This window comes from Rhinopithecus roxellana, chromosome 18 (genome assembly GCF_007565055.1).
Source record: "Rhinopithecus roxellana isolate Shanxi Qingling chromosome 18, ASM756505v1, whole genome shotgun sequence".
Taxonomy (NCBI): Eukaryota; Metazoa; Chordata; class Mammalia; order Primates; family Cercopithecidae; genus Rhinopithecus; species Rhinopithecus roxellana.
In genome coordinates, this window is record NC_044566.1 from 65,092,995 (window position 1) to 65,110,814 (window position 17,820).

General features: G+C 39.3%; 1 protein-coding gene across 6 annotated transcripts in view; it reads right to left on the minus strand.

Annotated features, from left to right (window-relative positions):
- ZDHHC20 (zinc finger DHHC-type containing 20) overlaps window positions 1–17,820 on the minus strand; it is an 89,999-nt gene that overhangs the window by 45,047 nt on the left and 27,132 nt on the right. For all 6 annotated transcript variants that reach the window (XR_004054665.1, XM_030922085.1, XM_030922084.1 and 3 more), the window contains exons 2-3: window positions 12,306–12,332; window positions 6,745–6,848 (exon numbers count right to left, since the gene is read on the minus strand). Coding sequence is in view for 5 of the 6 variants with exons in the window: in XM_030922085.1 (XP_030777945.1) it covers window positions 6,745–6,848; window positions 12,306–12,332 (131 nt within the window). In the remaining variant the exon portion in view is untranslated. The remainder of the gene's footprint in view (window positions 1–6,744; window positions 6,849–12,305; window positions 12,333–17,820) is intronic.

Sequence of the window (17,820 nt, forward strand, 5' to 3'; positions counted from 1 at the left end):
CATGATCCGCCCACCTCGGCCTCCCAAAGTGCTGGGATTACAGGCGTGAGCCACCGCGCCAGACCTGGAGCTGTTTCTTGTTTTCACTTCTTAGTGTCTGTTCCCATGTGTGACCAGCCTCTGGTTCATTTCTCTTAATAGCATTTTCCCTTCAGAGTACTTTGTAATTGTTCTTTTCATATGTCATCCTAACATCTCAAGGATCCTAAGTTTTATGCCTCAATTTCATGTTACCAGGAACTGTAGGTTTCTATCAGTCTTTACTTCATAGATTTAAAAAAAAAACAAAAAAAAACTAAGAATGGCTTGAGATTTGTTCCTCATTGTGTTTTATATTTTAATAATACAATTCCTCAATTTCTATTTACTTGTAGGGTTCTGCTTAAAAAGCCCTAAGGAATCCTGACTTTTCATGTTTAAGGAGTTATTTGGTCTAGTTGCTAACTCAAATACCAAAATGTCTCCTCCTCTTGCTGCCCCATCATTGCTAATGGTATTAGCTTAACAACACAGTATTCTGCTATAAACAAGGCAACAGCATGGCATAGTAGAGAGAGCTCTGAATTGAGGAAATTGTGATTCTAAGACACTTAGGCAATTTTCTAAGATTGCAGAACTACTGGCAGAGCCAATAGTAAAATACAGGTATTCTGTTTTCCATTCTGGTACATTTTCCTCTATATTACAATGTTAAAAGAAATGTTTTTGCTTTTTATAGATTGTTACTCTAACCTGACTAAAACACCATACTTTAGGAAATGTAAGAGTCTATTTAGATTATCTCGCTCAGCTTCCACAATCAAATTGTGATGGGACAAGAAACCCCCAAATTACTTATGGGGGACAAGAAGCAACATGAACAGATGAACAGGACAGTAAGAAGTCAGGAAAGACTCACATAACCTTAAAGATGAAAAAGTCTTAAAGACAATGGCGGTCCCTTATCTAATGTTCCATCACAAGAGGGGTCTTCAGACATTTCTGACACATTGGGTCCCTCTTGAATACTTTCAGAGAAATATGTTTCTATTTTGCAAGATGGCATGTTCTCTTTAAGAGAATTTTAACTTGTTAGAAAGTTCTTTCCTGACATGATGTGTCTCTTACATATTCATAGTAGAGTATAAAAATCACATGGTAACATGCTAAATATATTTGAATAGAAGGTGTTCTGATCAAATTTTACAGATTCCCTATAAAATTTCAACAGATTTCTCTGGGCTGTTCTATTCCTATTCTGCAGTAGCATCCCAACCTCAGGCCTCTCTATTGCTACTCAACATCATCACTTATCCTTAAGAATGAAGGTTATGGGCCAGGCATGGTGGCTCATGCCTATAATCCTAGCACTTTGGGAGGCCGAAGCAGGTGGATCACGAAGTCAGGAATTCCAAACCAGCCTGGCCAACATGGTGAAACCCTGTCTCTACTAAAAAAATACAAAAATTAGCCGGGTGTGGTGGCATGCGCCTGTAGTGCCAGCTACTCGGGAGGCTGAGGCAGGAGAATTGTCTGAATCTGGGAGGTGGAGGTTGCAGTGAGATCACACCACTATACTCCAGCCTGGTGACAGGGTGAAACTCTGTCTAAAAAAAAAAAAAAAAGAGGGTTATAAAATTATGAAAAGCTTAAACCAAATGAAAATTTCAAGAGGCATCAGAATTTTAGATGAGGAATGGAACAAAACAAAAATTCAAACAGATTGTAATTTTGAATTAGTTCTAGAAGTATGTCTTTTCATTCAAAACTAGTGAACAGAATTCAAACTATGAAATGCCATTATTGTCTTAAAGTCAGTGTTCAGACAGTTCTATTTAAATATATATTAAATGCCAATTAAGAGTGAGGTGTTGTCCCGGATATCAGAGATCCAAAGATGAATAAAAACAACCCTTGCCTTCAAAAAGTATATTTCTATAGTCTAGTAAGAGAGCCATATAAACAAAGAATTACAAAATACGAATCAGCATAAAGTACAACATTAATAATATATTACAAGGGATGATAAAAGCTCCCTTGGGAGGTAGTGGGAGTTATCAATGAAAGTTCCTTGAAGGCAGTGTACCTAAGTTTTGAAAGATAAACAGGAATCTTTCAGGAAGACAGAAAAGAAAAGAAAATCTTGGCAAAGGGAACAGCATACAGAAAGCACAAGGATGTGAAAATAGTACAGTATATTCAGCTTAACACACTGCTTGATTATGGAGTTCCATGAAGCAGCAATGAAGATTAAATCAGGAAGATTTTAGCTCATGAAGCGATTTGGTGTACCATGCAAATGAGCACGAGCTTTATCTTACAGCTAACTGGCAAACTCTGTAGGATTCTAGTCAGGGAAGGGATGGGACCGTATTTTCCTTTTAGAAAAGATGACACTTGGTGATGGGAGATGCCTATCAGCTATTCACGCTGCCTCTTCCTCACCATTTCTTCATTTCAGTCTATCAATCTGCCTGTTATACACGAGGTCCGATTCTAACTACTGGGGATACAGGAATAAACAACAAAGATTTTTCCTTCAAAGAGCTCAGTGGAAGGGATACTTACAAAGGCCTCAGCTTAACGCCACTTCCTCAGAGATTTATTTGACTACACTATCTAAAAGTAGCTCTTTCTCCCCTAAAGTAGCCTTTACTTTGTTATACTCTACTATATTACCATATTATTTTTCTAAATTTACCACAATTTGTAATTATTTTATTTGTTTACTGTTTGTCTCTACCTTTAAGCCTAGCACAGTCTGATATCTGGTGGGTGGTCAAGAAGTACTTGATTGAAACAATGAAAAAAAGACACCTCACCCATATTTATAACTTAACTTCCTTAAAGATTTATAGTTTTTGACGATGATGATGATGATGATGATTGAGACAGAGTTCCGCTCTTGTTGCCCAGGCTGGAATGCAACAGCGTGATCTTGGCTTACTGCATCCTCTGCCTCCCAGGTTCAAGCAATTCTCCTGCCTCAGCCTCCTAAACAGCTGGGATTACAGGCATGCACCACCATACCCGGCTAATTCTGTATTTTTAGTAGTGATGGGGTTTCACCATGTTGGTCAGGCGGGTCTCAAACTCCTGACCTCAGGTGATTAACCTGCCTCTGCCTCCCAAAGTGCTGGGATTATAGGCATAAGCCACCATGTCTGGCCCTAGTTTTTGCTTTTTAGACCCAATCTATTCCCCTAGACCTGGATCTCCAAGCACTGTTCTAACCTCTGAGCTGACTGAATCCTCCTAATAAAAGCTGTGAGTTTGGTATGACATCAGCACCAAACTCACAGCTCTGTAATTGCTTATATAGGCCTACCTCAGTCAGCACACTGTAAGCTCAGTGGCAAAGAGAATCTTTTTTTTTTTTTTTTTTTTTTGAGACGGAGTCTCGCTCTATCGCCCAGGCTGGAGTGCAGTGGCGCGATCTCGGCTCACTGCAAGCTCTGCCTCCTGGGTTCACGCCATTCTCCTGGCTCAGCCTCCCGAGTAGCTGGGACTACAGGCGCCGCCACCGCGCCCGGCTAATTTTTTGTATTTTTAGTAGAGACGGGGTTTCACCGTGTTAGCCAGGATGGTCTCGATCTCCTGACCTTGTGATCCACCCATCTCAGCCTCCCAAAGTGCTGGGATTACAGGCGTGAGTCACCGCGCCCGGCGGCAAAGAGAATCGTAAATTCCTGTTCTTAGTTGTCTCTAGAGCTTAGCTTAGCTGGCCCATGAAGATTTAATAATTAGTTCATTTAATAATTATTGAAAATCCACTATGTGCCAGAGAGTGTGGGAAGGGATATAGTGAAGAATGCAATGTAAATATCCCTGCCCTCACAAAATGTAAAATTTAATAATGTGATGCATATTAGTAAACAGGCAATTAACAACCAGATGATAAGTTCTCTGACAGGGCAAATGAAGCATGCCACAGCAAGGTCACTGGATACAGGCTTGGGCAGACAGATGACCTTACAGGAGTAGAGGAGAATGAAGGAGACGGTGATGTGAAGGCCTAAGCTCTGGGCTGAATGCTAAATGGATGCAATATGCTAGAACCACCACCAAAAAAATAATAATAATAACATTTTGATGGTACTTATTAGGTGCTAAGCATTCTTCTGAGCTCTTTATATATACTATTAACTCCATATAGTATCTATTATTAATTACATAGATTATCAATTTGCTCAAATCTTATAGCTATCCTATGAGGTGGGTACTAATATCACCCTCACTTTACAGAGGAGGGATCAACTAAGGAAAGTCTCCAAAGTCACACAGCTAACACAGATAGTACGTTGCAGAGGTACAAGCTGAACCTGAGCAGTTTTAGTCCAGAGCCTGTGTGGTATTGTTGTTGTTGCTGTCTGAGACAGGGTCTCACTCTGCTGCCTGGGCTGGAGTGCAGTGGCATGATCACGGCTCACTGCAGGCTCAACCTCCCTGGGCTCAGTGATCCTCCCACCTCGGTCTCCGAGTAGCTGGGTCTACAGGTGCGCACCACCATGCCCAGCTAACTTTTTTATTCTTTGTAGAGACGGTGTTTGCTACATTGCCAAGGCTGTTGTCAAAGTCCTGGGCTAAAGCGATCCGCCTGCCTGCCTCGGCCTTCCAAAGTGCTGGATTACAGGCATGAGCCACCAGGCCTGGCCTGCATTCTTAACCTCTACATTATACTGCTTCTCAAAAGTACTACCAATTATTTTTCTTATTCTATTTCTTATTTCCTGTATTGAGAATTATTTACTTTTTACACATGCGATGTTTTCAATAGTCATCACGACCAGTAATTGATTAAACAAAATTAAGTCCTTTTCAATTTCAAGATTAAGAAATGGATGATAGTTTGTAACATAACTTTAAGGGTTGACTAATTAGTAACAAATGCCTGATGAATATATGTGAAGCAACACTGAAGTCTGACTTATGGTTTACTTTACCTTTTAAAACAAAAGCATCTAATAGAAAAATCAGGCAAAAGACTATATGGCATTACTTGCTAATGTTAAATGTATATTCACTAGTTCTACTCCTAGGCATCTACCCAAAATAACTACATATATATTATCCAAGAGACATGCACTAGAACGTTTGCAGCAGCCCTACTCGTAACAGCTCGAAGCTGGAGGCTACCCACATGCTCATTAACAGTAGACGGAGTAAATAAATTGTGTTACATACAACTGAATACTAAACAATAATTAGAATGAATGATCTGCAACTATACGTAACACAGATGAATCTTACAAATACAGTGTTAATGAAAGAAGCCACATACACACATGACTATGACTATACACATACACACCATACACACACTACTACAAAACTCCATTTATATTTAGTACAAAAGACAGGCACCAAACTAATCTATGCTGTTAGAAGGCAAGAGAGTGGCTTCTTATGAAGTGGATGACTGAAAGGAAGCATCGGGGGTTGATGGGGTTCTGGTAATGTTCTGTTTTTTGAATTGGGTAGTAGTTGCACAGGTGTGTACGCGTATGCGTACTTTTTGTATATATGTTCTTCACTGCAAAGTTAAATAGAAGTTGATTCTATTTTTAAACATATGGTCTATAATTTTTAATGATTTTGATAAATTTAAAACAAAAGGAAACGATTACATTATCATCATCATCTAATATGTGAGTCCTAACAATGTGGCAGGTAAACTACTATTTTAAAAGCTCACGCCGGGCGTGGTGGCTCACGCCTGTAATCCCAGCACTTTGGGAGGCTGAAGCGGGTGGATCACCTGAGGCCAGGAGTTCAAGACCGGCCTGACCAACATGGGGAAATCCGTCTCTATAAAAACACAAAAATTAGCCAGGCATGGTGGTGCGTGCCTGTAATCCCAGCTACTCAGGAGGCTGAGGCAGGAGAATCGCTTGAACCTGGGAGGCGGAGGTTGCAGTGAGCCAAAATCATGCCATTGTACTCCAGCCTGGGTGACAAGAGCGAAACTCCATCCCAATAAATAAATAAATAAATAGATAGATAGATAGATAGATAAATGCATGTTTTAACTCAATAAATCTCACAATCTTTACAAACATCCTACGGAGACAGGCACAATTGTTAGCTCCATTTTTTTATAAGAAAACTGCAGCTTGGCGAGATTAAATTGTTAGAGCAAAAGATCAAACTCAGACAACTCTAACTCTAGAGAATATATTCTTAGCCACCTTGCTATATGAAATTTTCAGTGAAGGAAGAATTCAGTTAGCTATGGCAAGGTAAGAGAGACATACTGGTCATAAAACCTACTCCACATAAATGTTTACCTATATTATTTTCCAAATGGAACCTCCAATTAGAAGAAACACTAGTCATATTAAAGTGCAGCAAGCAATAGCCTAGACAATTTGTTTCCATCACAAAACTTTCTTTAATTGCAGCATATCTGTTCACACCTGAGAAAATATAAATGTTGAGAGTTTCTAAAAATAAACTCTACTTTCCTAACTCAATTCCATTCCTTAAGACTTTTTATTTCAGTAATATAAAGTATGTCTTTAAGAAAACATAGCATGGCAGAAAAGTAGTAAGCGTTTCTATACTGCTGAACTTTTACTATGCTTTGTCAGTGGACTGTATCTGAGAACAGGCTGATGACTCACATTCACAGTACAGAGCAACCAAGCAGTTTTATGAATGGAAACAGAACACATGCATTATGTAAAGTTTTAACAAAGGTAACACAAGGGAAAAAAAATCCATAATCAGTTAAAACATTTGGTAATTTACCAACATTAAATTTACCTCTTTGGAGGGGGAAGCGGGAGATGTGAAAATTGTCATCCAATAGGACCATACAAACATAACAAAGAACAGATGGAAAGCCACAAGGTAAACAACGGTCTTTCCTGGTAAATAAAAACAAATAACAGTTCATTGAATCCAGGTGAAAACAGCAAAAGGCATTACATTAAAACACAATAATTGGGTCAGGAGGCTGAATCCAATAAACAAATTAAAATGTACTGAAACATCAAATATAAAAACTTTACTTGCATGAGGAAACATTACTAGATATGAAGAAATATTCTGTTCCTATATTTAAGGATTATCAGTCTGGTTTATGAGATTTAAGATGAAATTTGATTATATTAAATGGCTGAAGATTTAAGCTAAAACACTTTCTTCACTCACTATATTTCAAGTTCTCCAAAAATTCATCGTAAATGACTTAAAATTATTTAAAACAGAATCTATTACTATGAACATTAAATCCAAGGAACTGTCAACTGAAAGTAAATAAAATAAGTTACCATCACCATAAATGATGAATACATCTGAATAACTCATTCCCTGTATTGTTCAGGAAAAGTACCCTAAATTTCATTCCCGTTCAATACAGGCTAACAAGAAAAAGTTTTGGCCATTTTGAATATCTAACATAACTGTTTCCCAAGTAGATTAATGTAACATTCCAACATCTCTAGCTCCAAATATTGTCACTGACATAATTTTAAGCTTTTTGTTGTATTCTACATATTTGAAAGAATTAGTACTGATTTCTTTAAGCAAGATCTACCAGATGCTTAAACTCTTTTTCAGTTTGTAATGCAGCACCATAAACCCACTGAAGACAACAAATATAGACAAGTCTGAAATTCTACTCATTTTTAAAGTTCAGATAACATGCTACTCCTTCCACAAAGGCCTTTTCTGTTACTTTCAGAATTCATTACTTCTTCATACTGCACTCTCCAAATAATTTGCTTAGATTTCAATTACTTATTTCAGTAAAGCTAGCTGCTTAATACTGATGAGCTAATACATGCAAAACACTTAGAAGAATGCCTGGCACACAATAAATCCTCAAAAAATACTGACTATTAATATTATTACTATTAGTCTTATCCAGGTATTTTAATTATTTTCTCCAAAATTTGGTCCTTTTTGTGCATTCCCTATGTCAGTGTTTCTCAATTTTTTTTTTTTTTTTTTTTTTGAGACGGAGTCTCGCTCTGTCGCCCAGGCTGGAGTGCAGTGGCTGGATCTCAGCTCACTGCAAGCTCCACCTCCCGGGTTCACGCCATTCTCCTGCCTCAGCCTCCTGAGTAGCTGGGACTACAGGCGCCCACCACCGCGCCCGGCTAATTTTTTGTATTTTTAGTAGAGACGGGGTTTCACCATGGTCTCGATCTCCTGACCTTGTGATCCGCCCGTCTCGGCCTCCCAAAGTGCTGGGATTACAGGCGTTGAGCCACCGCGCCCGGCCAGTGTTTCTCAATTTTAAGAAGTGATAAAGTATTCACTGGTCTGCACTGGAAAAAAAAAAAAAAAGAGAACATAATGAAGCTTTTGTGAAAGCTAACACGTATTCAGTCTGAAGTACTCTCCTTCCTTTGGTCTGAGGTTTATTTTCCCTTATGTTTCTGGTTTAAAAAGTGCTTGTTCTTTTCAAATATAATAATAATAATAATTTGACAACCCTGTTGCAACCCAACCTTTTCTTCTGAAATTGTATTGGGTTCATGCCTGATCTCAGAGAACAGAAACTCCAGTCACACAGCTGACCAACGCAGAAACCCAGGCCTGAAATGACTCCTTGTATCTCACAGCTTATCAGTGCAAATAAGACTAATTCTAGCTCCTAAAATTTCTCTCCAAGTGAACTCATTATTATTATTTTCATTAGTTTTCAATAATTTCAATAATTGTCATTATTTTCACTGCCGGTGCATAGTTCATAAATTGTTGCCTATGTTCTTTGGATTGCTGCAAGAGCCAACTGGCTTCCTTGCTTCCAGTCCATCTCAGTGGCTGATGTAAAATATGCTGCTCATAGTTTCTTTTCCCTCTTGGCTGTGGAATTCCTAAGAAATAATTCCAACCTCATTACCAATGCATCCTAGGAAAACCGTGGGACTACTCAGTCACCATGACCAACTATAGGTACTCAAATCACCGCTCCTATGTACCAAAAGCCAACTAGAAGGCACTATAATTCCATGCCTTATTTCTAACCCTCACAGTAAGTCTTCTAAGCTATCATTCCAGTTTACAGATGTAAGCAGTGAGGCTCAGAGAATTTAATACTTTGTCCAACGTCACTTAGTTATTAAATGATGAAGCCAGAATTCAAACCCCTATCTGTTTGACAAAAATCCAAGGTTCTTTTCACTATGTCCTAGCTAAAATTAGTTTCCTCCACGTTTCAAACCATCATCTTAATGGTCATATTCTACTTCTAAGCAAGTATCTGATGCCAAGATAAAATTGTAACCCCAACTTCCTTCTATTTTCAAATGTGCTCTTTTTGCTTTGTCATGTGCATTAAAAACTGGTTTTTCAAAATCTGCTTTCTCTATCCTGTCAGTTCCCTTCAGCTTGAACCCCACGGTGTACCCAATGGACTCAATATCATTGCTTTGGCCAGGTGCTGTGGCTCGCGCCTGTATTTCCAGCACTTTGGGAGGCTGGGGCGGGCAGATCACCAGAGTTCAGGAGTTCAAGACCAGCCTGGCCAACATGGTAGAACCCCATCTCTACTAATACAAAAAATTAGCTGGGTGTGGTGGTGCACACTTGTTTTGTTTTGTTTTTTTTTTTTTTTTTTGGAGACGGAGTCTCGCTCTGTCGCCCAGGCTGGAGTGCAGTGGCCAGATCTCAGCTCACGGCAAGCTCCGCCTCCCGGGTTCACCCCATTCTCCTGCCTCGGCCTCCCGAGTAGCTGGGACTACAGGCGCCCGCCACCTTGCCCGGCTAGTTTTCTTTTTGTATTTTTTTAGTAGAGACGGGGTTTCACCGTGTTAGCCAGGATGGTCTCGATCTCCTGACCTCGTGATCCACCCGTCTCGGCCTCCCAAAGTGCTGGGATTACAGGCTTGAGCCACCACGCCCGGCCGGTGGTGCACACTTGTAATCTCAGCTACGTGGTAGGCTGAGGTGGGAGGATCGCCCAAACCTGGGAGGCAAAGGTTGTAGTGGGCTGAGATCGCGCCACTGCACTCTAGCCTGAGCGACAGAGCAAGACTCCATCTCAAAAAAAAAAAAAAAAAAGAAGAAGAAGAAGAAAAAATACATTATTATATATACATATTTTTACATATTATATATAATTGCTTCATTTGTTTTTCCTTTGGAAAAGTGTGCAAGAACTTAGTTTCCTACTGTTACGGTAACACTGAGACCATTTAACAACCCTGCAATGTTATCTTCACTTTGCTTACTTCCTTTATAAATATTTTTGCCTAGACTCCATATTAAATCAAGCTTGTTGTTCCTCATCTATACACTATTGTGTAACTTTGAGATAGATGGTAACTTTGAGATACTTTAAATGTAAAAACAATATACTCTTCATAGTTTTAAAAACATTTAATATAATTTCAGAATATTTTTCTTCATGAAAACAAAACAAAATGTTTTTGCTTAAAAATATATTCTTTAAAAAATAGATAAAATAAAGCTCTTAACACAAGACCTAGAATATAGTAAGTACTTAAAATATGGTATTATTAAATTATAATGAGTAAAGAATAACAGAAAACAATGCTTTTCACCAAATTCAAATGAATGTGATTATCAATAGGCAAACTTCTGGTTACATATACCTGCTATTAAACCACTGGTTACAATAGAGGAAGTAAAATCATAGTTAACCGAGAAAATTAAATCAAAGTTGAAAGAAAAACCTGAAACCTATATACCAAACTCTGTGTTCAAAAGTTCAAAAATCATCTGTAACTGAATTTAAAAACAAACAAGCTAACAGCAACAACAACAAAAAATTGTATTGAAAGATTCTTTGGCCAGGCAATGTGGCTCATGCCTGTAATCCCAGCACCATGGGAGACTGAGGCGGGCAGATCACGAGGTCAGGAGATTGAGACCATCCTGACTAACACAGTAAAACCCCGTCTCCACTAAAAAAAAAAAAATACAAAAAATTAGCTGGGCATGGTGGCGGGCACCTGTAGTCCCAGCTACTCGGGAGGCTGAGGCAGGAGAATGGCGTGAACCCAGGAGGCGGAGCTCACAGTGAGCCGAGATCACCACTGCACTCCAGCCTGGGCAACAGAGCGAGACTCCATCTCAAAAAAAAAAAAAAAAAAAAAAAAAAGACTCTTTGAGAGACATGGTAAAAATAGCCCCAAGAGATAATGATATAAGTTAAAAGTTCTTTTATAAGAACTTCTGAAATTCTTTGCTTTCTGTATCTGTGCTTCCAACATACAGGAAACATTTTTGATTTAAAGAAAGAAAATAAGCCAACCAAGATTGAGTCTGCGTTTATTCTGTTACTGAGAAATTAAATTTAAAGGTAACTAAAGATTTATATACTTAATGCCTAATTATCTCCAGTAAGAGGAATTACTATATATTAATAATTTCTAATTGTTCAAGTATTTTAGAAATCCTCTGGAGTGGCCGGGCGCGGTGGCTCAAGCCTGTAATCCCAGCACTTTGGGAGGCCGAGACGGGCGGATCACGAGGTCAGGAGATCGAGACCATCCTGGCTAACACGGTGAAACCCCGTCTCTACTAAAAAATACAAAAAATTAGCCGGGCGAGATGGCGGGCGCCTGTAGTCCCAGCTACTCGGGAGGCTGAGGCAGGAGAATGGCATGAACCTGGGAGGCGGAGCTTGTAGTGAGCTGAGATCCGGCCACTGCACTCCAGCCTGGGCGACAGAGCGAGACTCCGTCTCAAAAAAAAAAAAAAAAAAGAAATCCTCTGGAGTTTTGCATGTCCAATTAAATTCTGTTTAAATTTAATCTCAACAGACTTACGAAATTTGCTTTTATCTCAGTGAAATTTTGAGAAATGATTTTTCCCTCTAGGCACTGTCTTTTTTACTTAGTTGTTATAAAAACTTTAGCTTCCTTAAACTGGTAATGCAATTTACAAATTTACAGTCTGTTTATTTTCTTAAATATCTGTGCATTGTAAAGTGTGATTTTAACAAATGCCTAAACGAGAACCATCAATAAAATTCAGACATCATGAAAGCAAAATTGTCTCCTCAACCTAGCTAGCGAGAACTCATATTTTAAAAATCCAAATAAAAAGTTTTGAAGAACATACGAGACAGAAATATTTATATAAATACACAAAGAAGTTTGGGTACTAGGTGCTGTACAAAATAATGGCTACTTTAATTTACATAAATAACACAAAATGAGAATACATGAAATGTTTTGGTCTGGAAATAACCCATTACTAGATCTTCTTTTAATTACTTAAAATTTAAAGATAGGGATTTTATTTCTAAAAAACAAAAACACATGCATTCATCAATAAATAAAAAGTCTGTTCCAATTAAAATATCATTAAGCATTTAACTTAAATTGAAACTAAAAGTGCCTTACCATTTTCTTCATTTCCAAAAATAGTAACTAGAATAGAAGAAAAAACAGTGAATAAATATACTTTAAACATTTTGTATGTAAGTTTTATTTCAGGTTGAATATTCATCTTAATATCATTTTCAAAAAAATAAAATTTAGTTATAAATTGTAGACACTAATACAAAGTCAAAATTGCACTAAAAAAACTTCAAAACCATTAAAATGCTAAAATTCAAATTCTTTATCATTAACACTACAGTCACACCAAATGTTTTCAGAACTTTATTAATTTTCAGTGTATCAGCATGGTTATGGCTGCAATGTTTTCTTTAGCTCTTTCCTTAATGATATCTGCAGAATGAACAGAACTGTCCCTCTATGACCCTCATACCTTATTTATTAGTCTAAAATGTACTCTTATCAACCTCTTTGTGAATCAATACTCAAGACAAATGCATTTTTCTAAAGAAAAAAGTAGAGGAACTTACCCTAATTTTTAGTGTTTTATTTTTCTCTGAATAATCAAATACTGAAGAAGTCAGACTACGCACAAAAAACGTAACTCAGTGTCTACCTCTCTAACGTTTTCTTCCATCTTGTAGTACTCTTGTGATGAATAAAGCCAACAACCACTTCAGTCTACCAAGGCTGAAACCCCGGGAACTGCTATTTACTCTTGCTTTCTGGATAATCCAATGGCCTCAAGTCATGTTGGTTCTACTATCTAAGTCTGTTTATAATGTCACCTATTCTTCAATCCCTCCCCACTGCCTTCCTCAAATGCAACAGCTTAAGGCATCTTCCTATAGTCAGTGTAGCACATCACCACCACCAGCAAATCTGATGAACACTCTTCAATACCTGTGAGTCGCTTTCAGAATGAAGTCCAAAATCTTCAGGGCAGGTAGCAAACACTACAAGCCCTCTGTAATCTACAATCTGTCTACCTCTCTAGTTTCTTCCTTTTTTTTTTTTTTTTTGAGACAGGGTCTTGCTCTGTCGCCCAGCCTGGAGTGCAGTGCCGCAATCTCGACTCACTGCAACCTCCACCTCCCAGGTTCAAGTGATTCTCCTGCCTCAGCCTCCTGAGTAGCTGGGATTACAGATGTGTGCTACCTCGCCTGGCTAATTTTTGTATTTTTAGTAGAGATGGGTTTTCACCATGTTGGCCAGGCTGGTCTCGAACTCCTGACTTCAAGTGAACCCGCCCACTTCAGCCTACCAAAGTGCTGGGATTACAGGCGTGAGCCACTGCGCCAGGCCCTCTCTAGTTTCTTCTGTTATTTGCCCATATTTCTGGTCTAATTGTTCTAAACAAATTGTGGTCTCCCAGATGCATCAAGCTGTTTCATATGTGCCACGCACCTTGTCTGTTCATCCTTCAAGGCCCGTTTTGAAAACTAGCTCCTTTGTAAAGCCTTCCTGAGTCCCTCTTAAGGCAGAGTAGATCACTCCTTTATATCACCACTGATCACTCTTCCATCTTTACCATACCATCTCATTTTTCTTTTTTCTTTTTATTTTTTCAATTACTTGTCAATATGTCTGTCTCACCTTACTGGACTAAATGCTCCTTGAAGTGTGGAATCACGTCTTAGAATAGTTAACAGCCCTGCAAGTTACCATTAGCTCCATTTTACAGATAAGTAAACTAAGGCTCAAAACAATTAAATGACCTTCCTAAGGTCACAGAGCTAGTATATGTAATATAGAAGGGATTTGAACTAAGTCTGTTCAGACTACTGGTAAGGATGAAAACTTGATAATATACTGTGTTATCACCCTCCCCCAAGTAGAGAATCTGAATTTAAAATCACATCTAACTAACGGTTTCCACTGGTTGTCTCTTCCAGCTTCTCACTAAGATATTTAGGGAACAACAAAATTGCTTCATATAAAAACAAAGCTAGGCTGGGCACAGTGGCTCACGCCTGTAATCTCAGCACTTTGGGAGGCTGAGATGGGCGGATCACTTGAGGTCAGGAATTCGAGACCAGCCTGGCCAACATGGTGAAACCCCATCTGTACTAAAAAATGCAAAAATTAGGCAGGTGTGGTGGCACGCACCTATAGTCCCACCTACTCGGGAGGCTAAGGCAGGAGAATCGCTTGAACCCAGGGGCAGAGGGTGCAGTGAGCAAGACTGCACCACTGCACTCCAGCCTGGACAACGGAAATAGACTCTGTTGCAAAAAAAAAACAAAAAACAAAAAAACAACCAACAATGGCCTAGAATCGCTTCTTCACAGAGGACTTTCCTGACCACAGAATGGGTTAAATAAATCTCGGTATATATTCCCACACCACTTTATACTTTCCCTTTCATAACACCCCGACACTTGTACTGGTTTACAGTTCATAGTTCCTTCTACGTTTTTTTCCTGAAGGTAGAGGACATGACTTTTTCATCAGCCTCTGAAACAGTGTACGGCATGGAACAAGCTCTCAATATTTGCTAACGGCACCTCTAACTATAGAGACAAAGATATGGCTGGGGACAGCAATCTGTAGAACCTCTCACAGTGAGACAAGGCTATCCCATTTTATGGGGATCCCAAAATATTTTTTTCTTTGTTTTGTTTTGTTTTGTTTTTGAGACAGAGTTTTGTTCTGTCACCCAGGATGGAGTGAAGTGGCATGATCTTGGCTCACTGCAACCTCCACCCTCCGGGTTCAAGCAATTCTCCTGCCTCACCCGCCTGAGTAGCTGAGATTACAGGTGCACGCCACTACGCCTGGCTAATTTTTGTATTTTTAGTAGAGACGGGGTTCTGCCATGTTGGCCAGAATGGTCTTGATCTCCTGACCTCGTGATCCACCCGCCTTGGACTCCCGAAGTGTTGGGATTACAGGCGTGAGCCATCATGCCCAGCCCCAAAATATGTTTTATAAAAATTCTTTTGATGACAAAACCAAGCTTACAAAAACTATTAGGGCTGGGCATGGTGGCTCATGCCTGTAATCTCAGCACTGGGAAGCTGAGGTGGGTAGATCACGAGGTCAGGAATTCAAGACCAGCCTGGCCTAGATGGTGAAACCCCATCTCTACTAAAAATACAAAAAATTACCCGGGTGCAGCAGCATGCGCCTATAGTCCCAGCTACTCGGGAGGCTGAGGCAGGAGAATCGCTTGAACCTGGGAGGCGGAGGTTACAGTGAGCCGAGATCGTGCCAATGCACTCCAGCCTGGGTGAAAGAGCGAGACTCTGTCTCACACAACAGCAACAACAACAACAACAACCTATTAGGCATACTAATGTTTATACATGATTTTAAAATGTAAGAAATGTCGTATTTCAATCTTGTCAATGACACTCTCATGTAGAGACAATATTAATTTATGGTTCTTTGTGAACACGAGGGCTGGCTATGTCCCATTCCTCACATCATTGCCTTCTTGCCTATCTCCCACTTATTGAGCCTGAAAATGTCAGATAGTCACTTTATCAGTATACTTGTATCTACTATGGCTATGGGATCCAGTTCTTGCAAATGGGTACATCTTGAGGAAGGGAAAAACTGTCACTGGGAAAAATTTGTTTTGCCTCCTTAACAAGTGAGAAGCATGTGACAAAGAAGCTCTATTATTTCCTTTATCCTGTTTTAGCTTTGAATTCTTGTAATGTGAGGATGTGCTGTCTGAAAGTACAACTGTCAACTTTCAACCTTGATGGGCCAGTTACATGCTGGATATAGAATTCTGGGTTGACAGTTCTTTCCACTCAGTACTTTAAATATGTACTACTTCCTTCTAAATTCCATGGTTTCTGATGACAAATCTGCTGTTACTCTGTTTTTCCCCTATAGGTAAAGTGTCCTCACTGTTTTCAAGATTTTATATTTAGTTGTCAGATATTTGGTTATAATGTATGTTGGAGTGGATTTCTTTGGGATTTTCCTGTTCAGAGTTTGCTGAACTTCTTGAGTTCTTCTTATGTCCTTTGCCAAGTTCAAAATTTTAAGCTGTCATTTCTTTGAATATCTTTTCAACCATATTGTCTTTCTTCTCCCCTGGGACTCTGATGGCACAAATATTAGACCTTCTAAAAATAGTCCCACAAGTCCCTGATGATTTGTTCATTTTTATTTTTCAGTATATTTTCTCTCTTTTGTTCAGACTGGGTAATTTCTAATGTTTTATCTTCAAGTTCATTCATTTTTTTCCTCTGCCCTCTCCATTCTGCTGTTGACTTTTCAAAATTTTGGCTATTGTATTTTCAGTTTAAAAATCTCCATCTGGTTCTTTACGTCTTCTATTTCTTTGTCGAGAAATATATTTTTTCATGATTCAATTGCAAATTGAATCATTTTAAAGATAGCTGCATTAAAGTCCTTGTCAGGTAATTCCAACATCTGTGTCTTTTTGGTTTTAGCATCTATTGTCTTTTCTCATTTAGTTTTCCTGGTTCTTGGTAGGATGGATGGTTTTCAATTGCACCCTGAATGTTTAGAGACTCTAGATCTTATTTAGATTTGTTTTTGCAGGCCTCCTCTGACTCCACGCAGTGGGAGATGTGGGAGCACCACCTTGTTGCCATCAGGTGGGAGTACGAGTCCCAGCTCCCCGCTAGGCTTCTGCAGACTTATCTTGGCTGGGAAGGGTAGAGGTGCCTCCTTAGTGCTTCCCACATAGCCTCCACTGACACCATGAGAGGGAACTTGTTACTGTTTGGGGTGGGGGGATGGAAGGCACACATCATTACTGCCCAGTGGGAACGAAAATCTAGGCTCCTGACCAGCGCTTCACCTTTTCTGATACTATCCCAGCAGGAATGTTGGGGAAGAGACACAGGAGGGGTGTCTTGTTACAGCGTGGCAAGGGGGGGGAAGTCTTAAGCTCAATACTCAGTCTTTGTTGGTGAGAGTGGGGGATGGAGCACAGTTTGTCTTTGTTTTTGGCTAGAGTAGGGCAGTTATTGTCTACAAGTTTTCTGTCTTACCAGGTTGTCCCTTTCCTGGCTTGACTAATGAAAATGGTTTTCTAGGGTTTGTTTTGGTCTGTATTAATTGGTGCTTCCAGGTTGACAGCTTTTCTAGCACATATATGAAGAAAAAATAAATCTAGGGAACATAACACCATGTTATTCCTCAGGTTGCAAGGTCCCTAGCTGATCTGGCTTCTTCTTGCTACCTTTCAGAGTCTTCTCAGGTTTGTTTTCTGTACATTTTCCAGGGATTTTAGCCGTACTTACTAAGAAAAGGAAGAAGAGTCTCTATTTCATCTTGTCTCAGAACTGGAAGTCCCTGCTTGTTGTCCTACTGCCCAATAGCATTCTGTTATAAGGCGGTGCAACAACTTCTTTATCCATTAATCAGTTCATAGACACGTGAGTGATTTCACCTTTTTGTCTTTTATGATTACTCGTGTATTCACCAAATCTTTGGGTGGACATAATATTTTTGTATTTGTCCATTTTCATGCTGCTGATAAAGACATACCCGAGACTGGGAAGAAAAAGAGGTTTCATTGGACTTAACAGTTCCACATGGCTGGGGAGGTCTCAGAATCATGGCTGGAGGCAAAAGGCACTTCTTA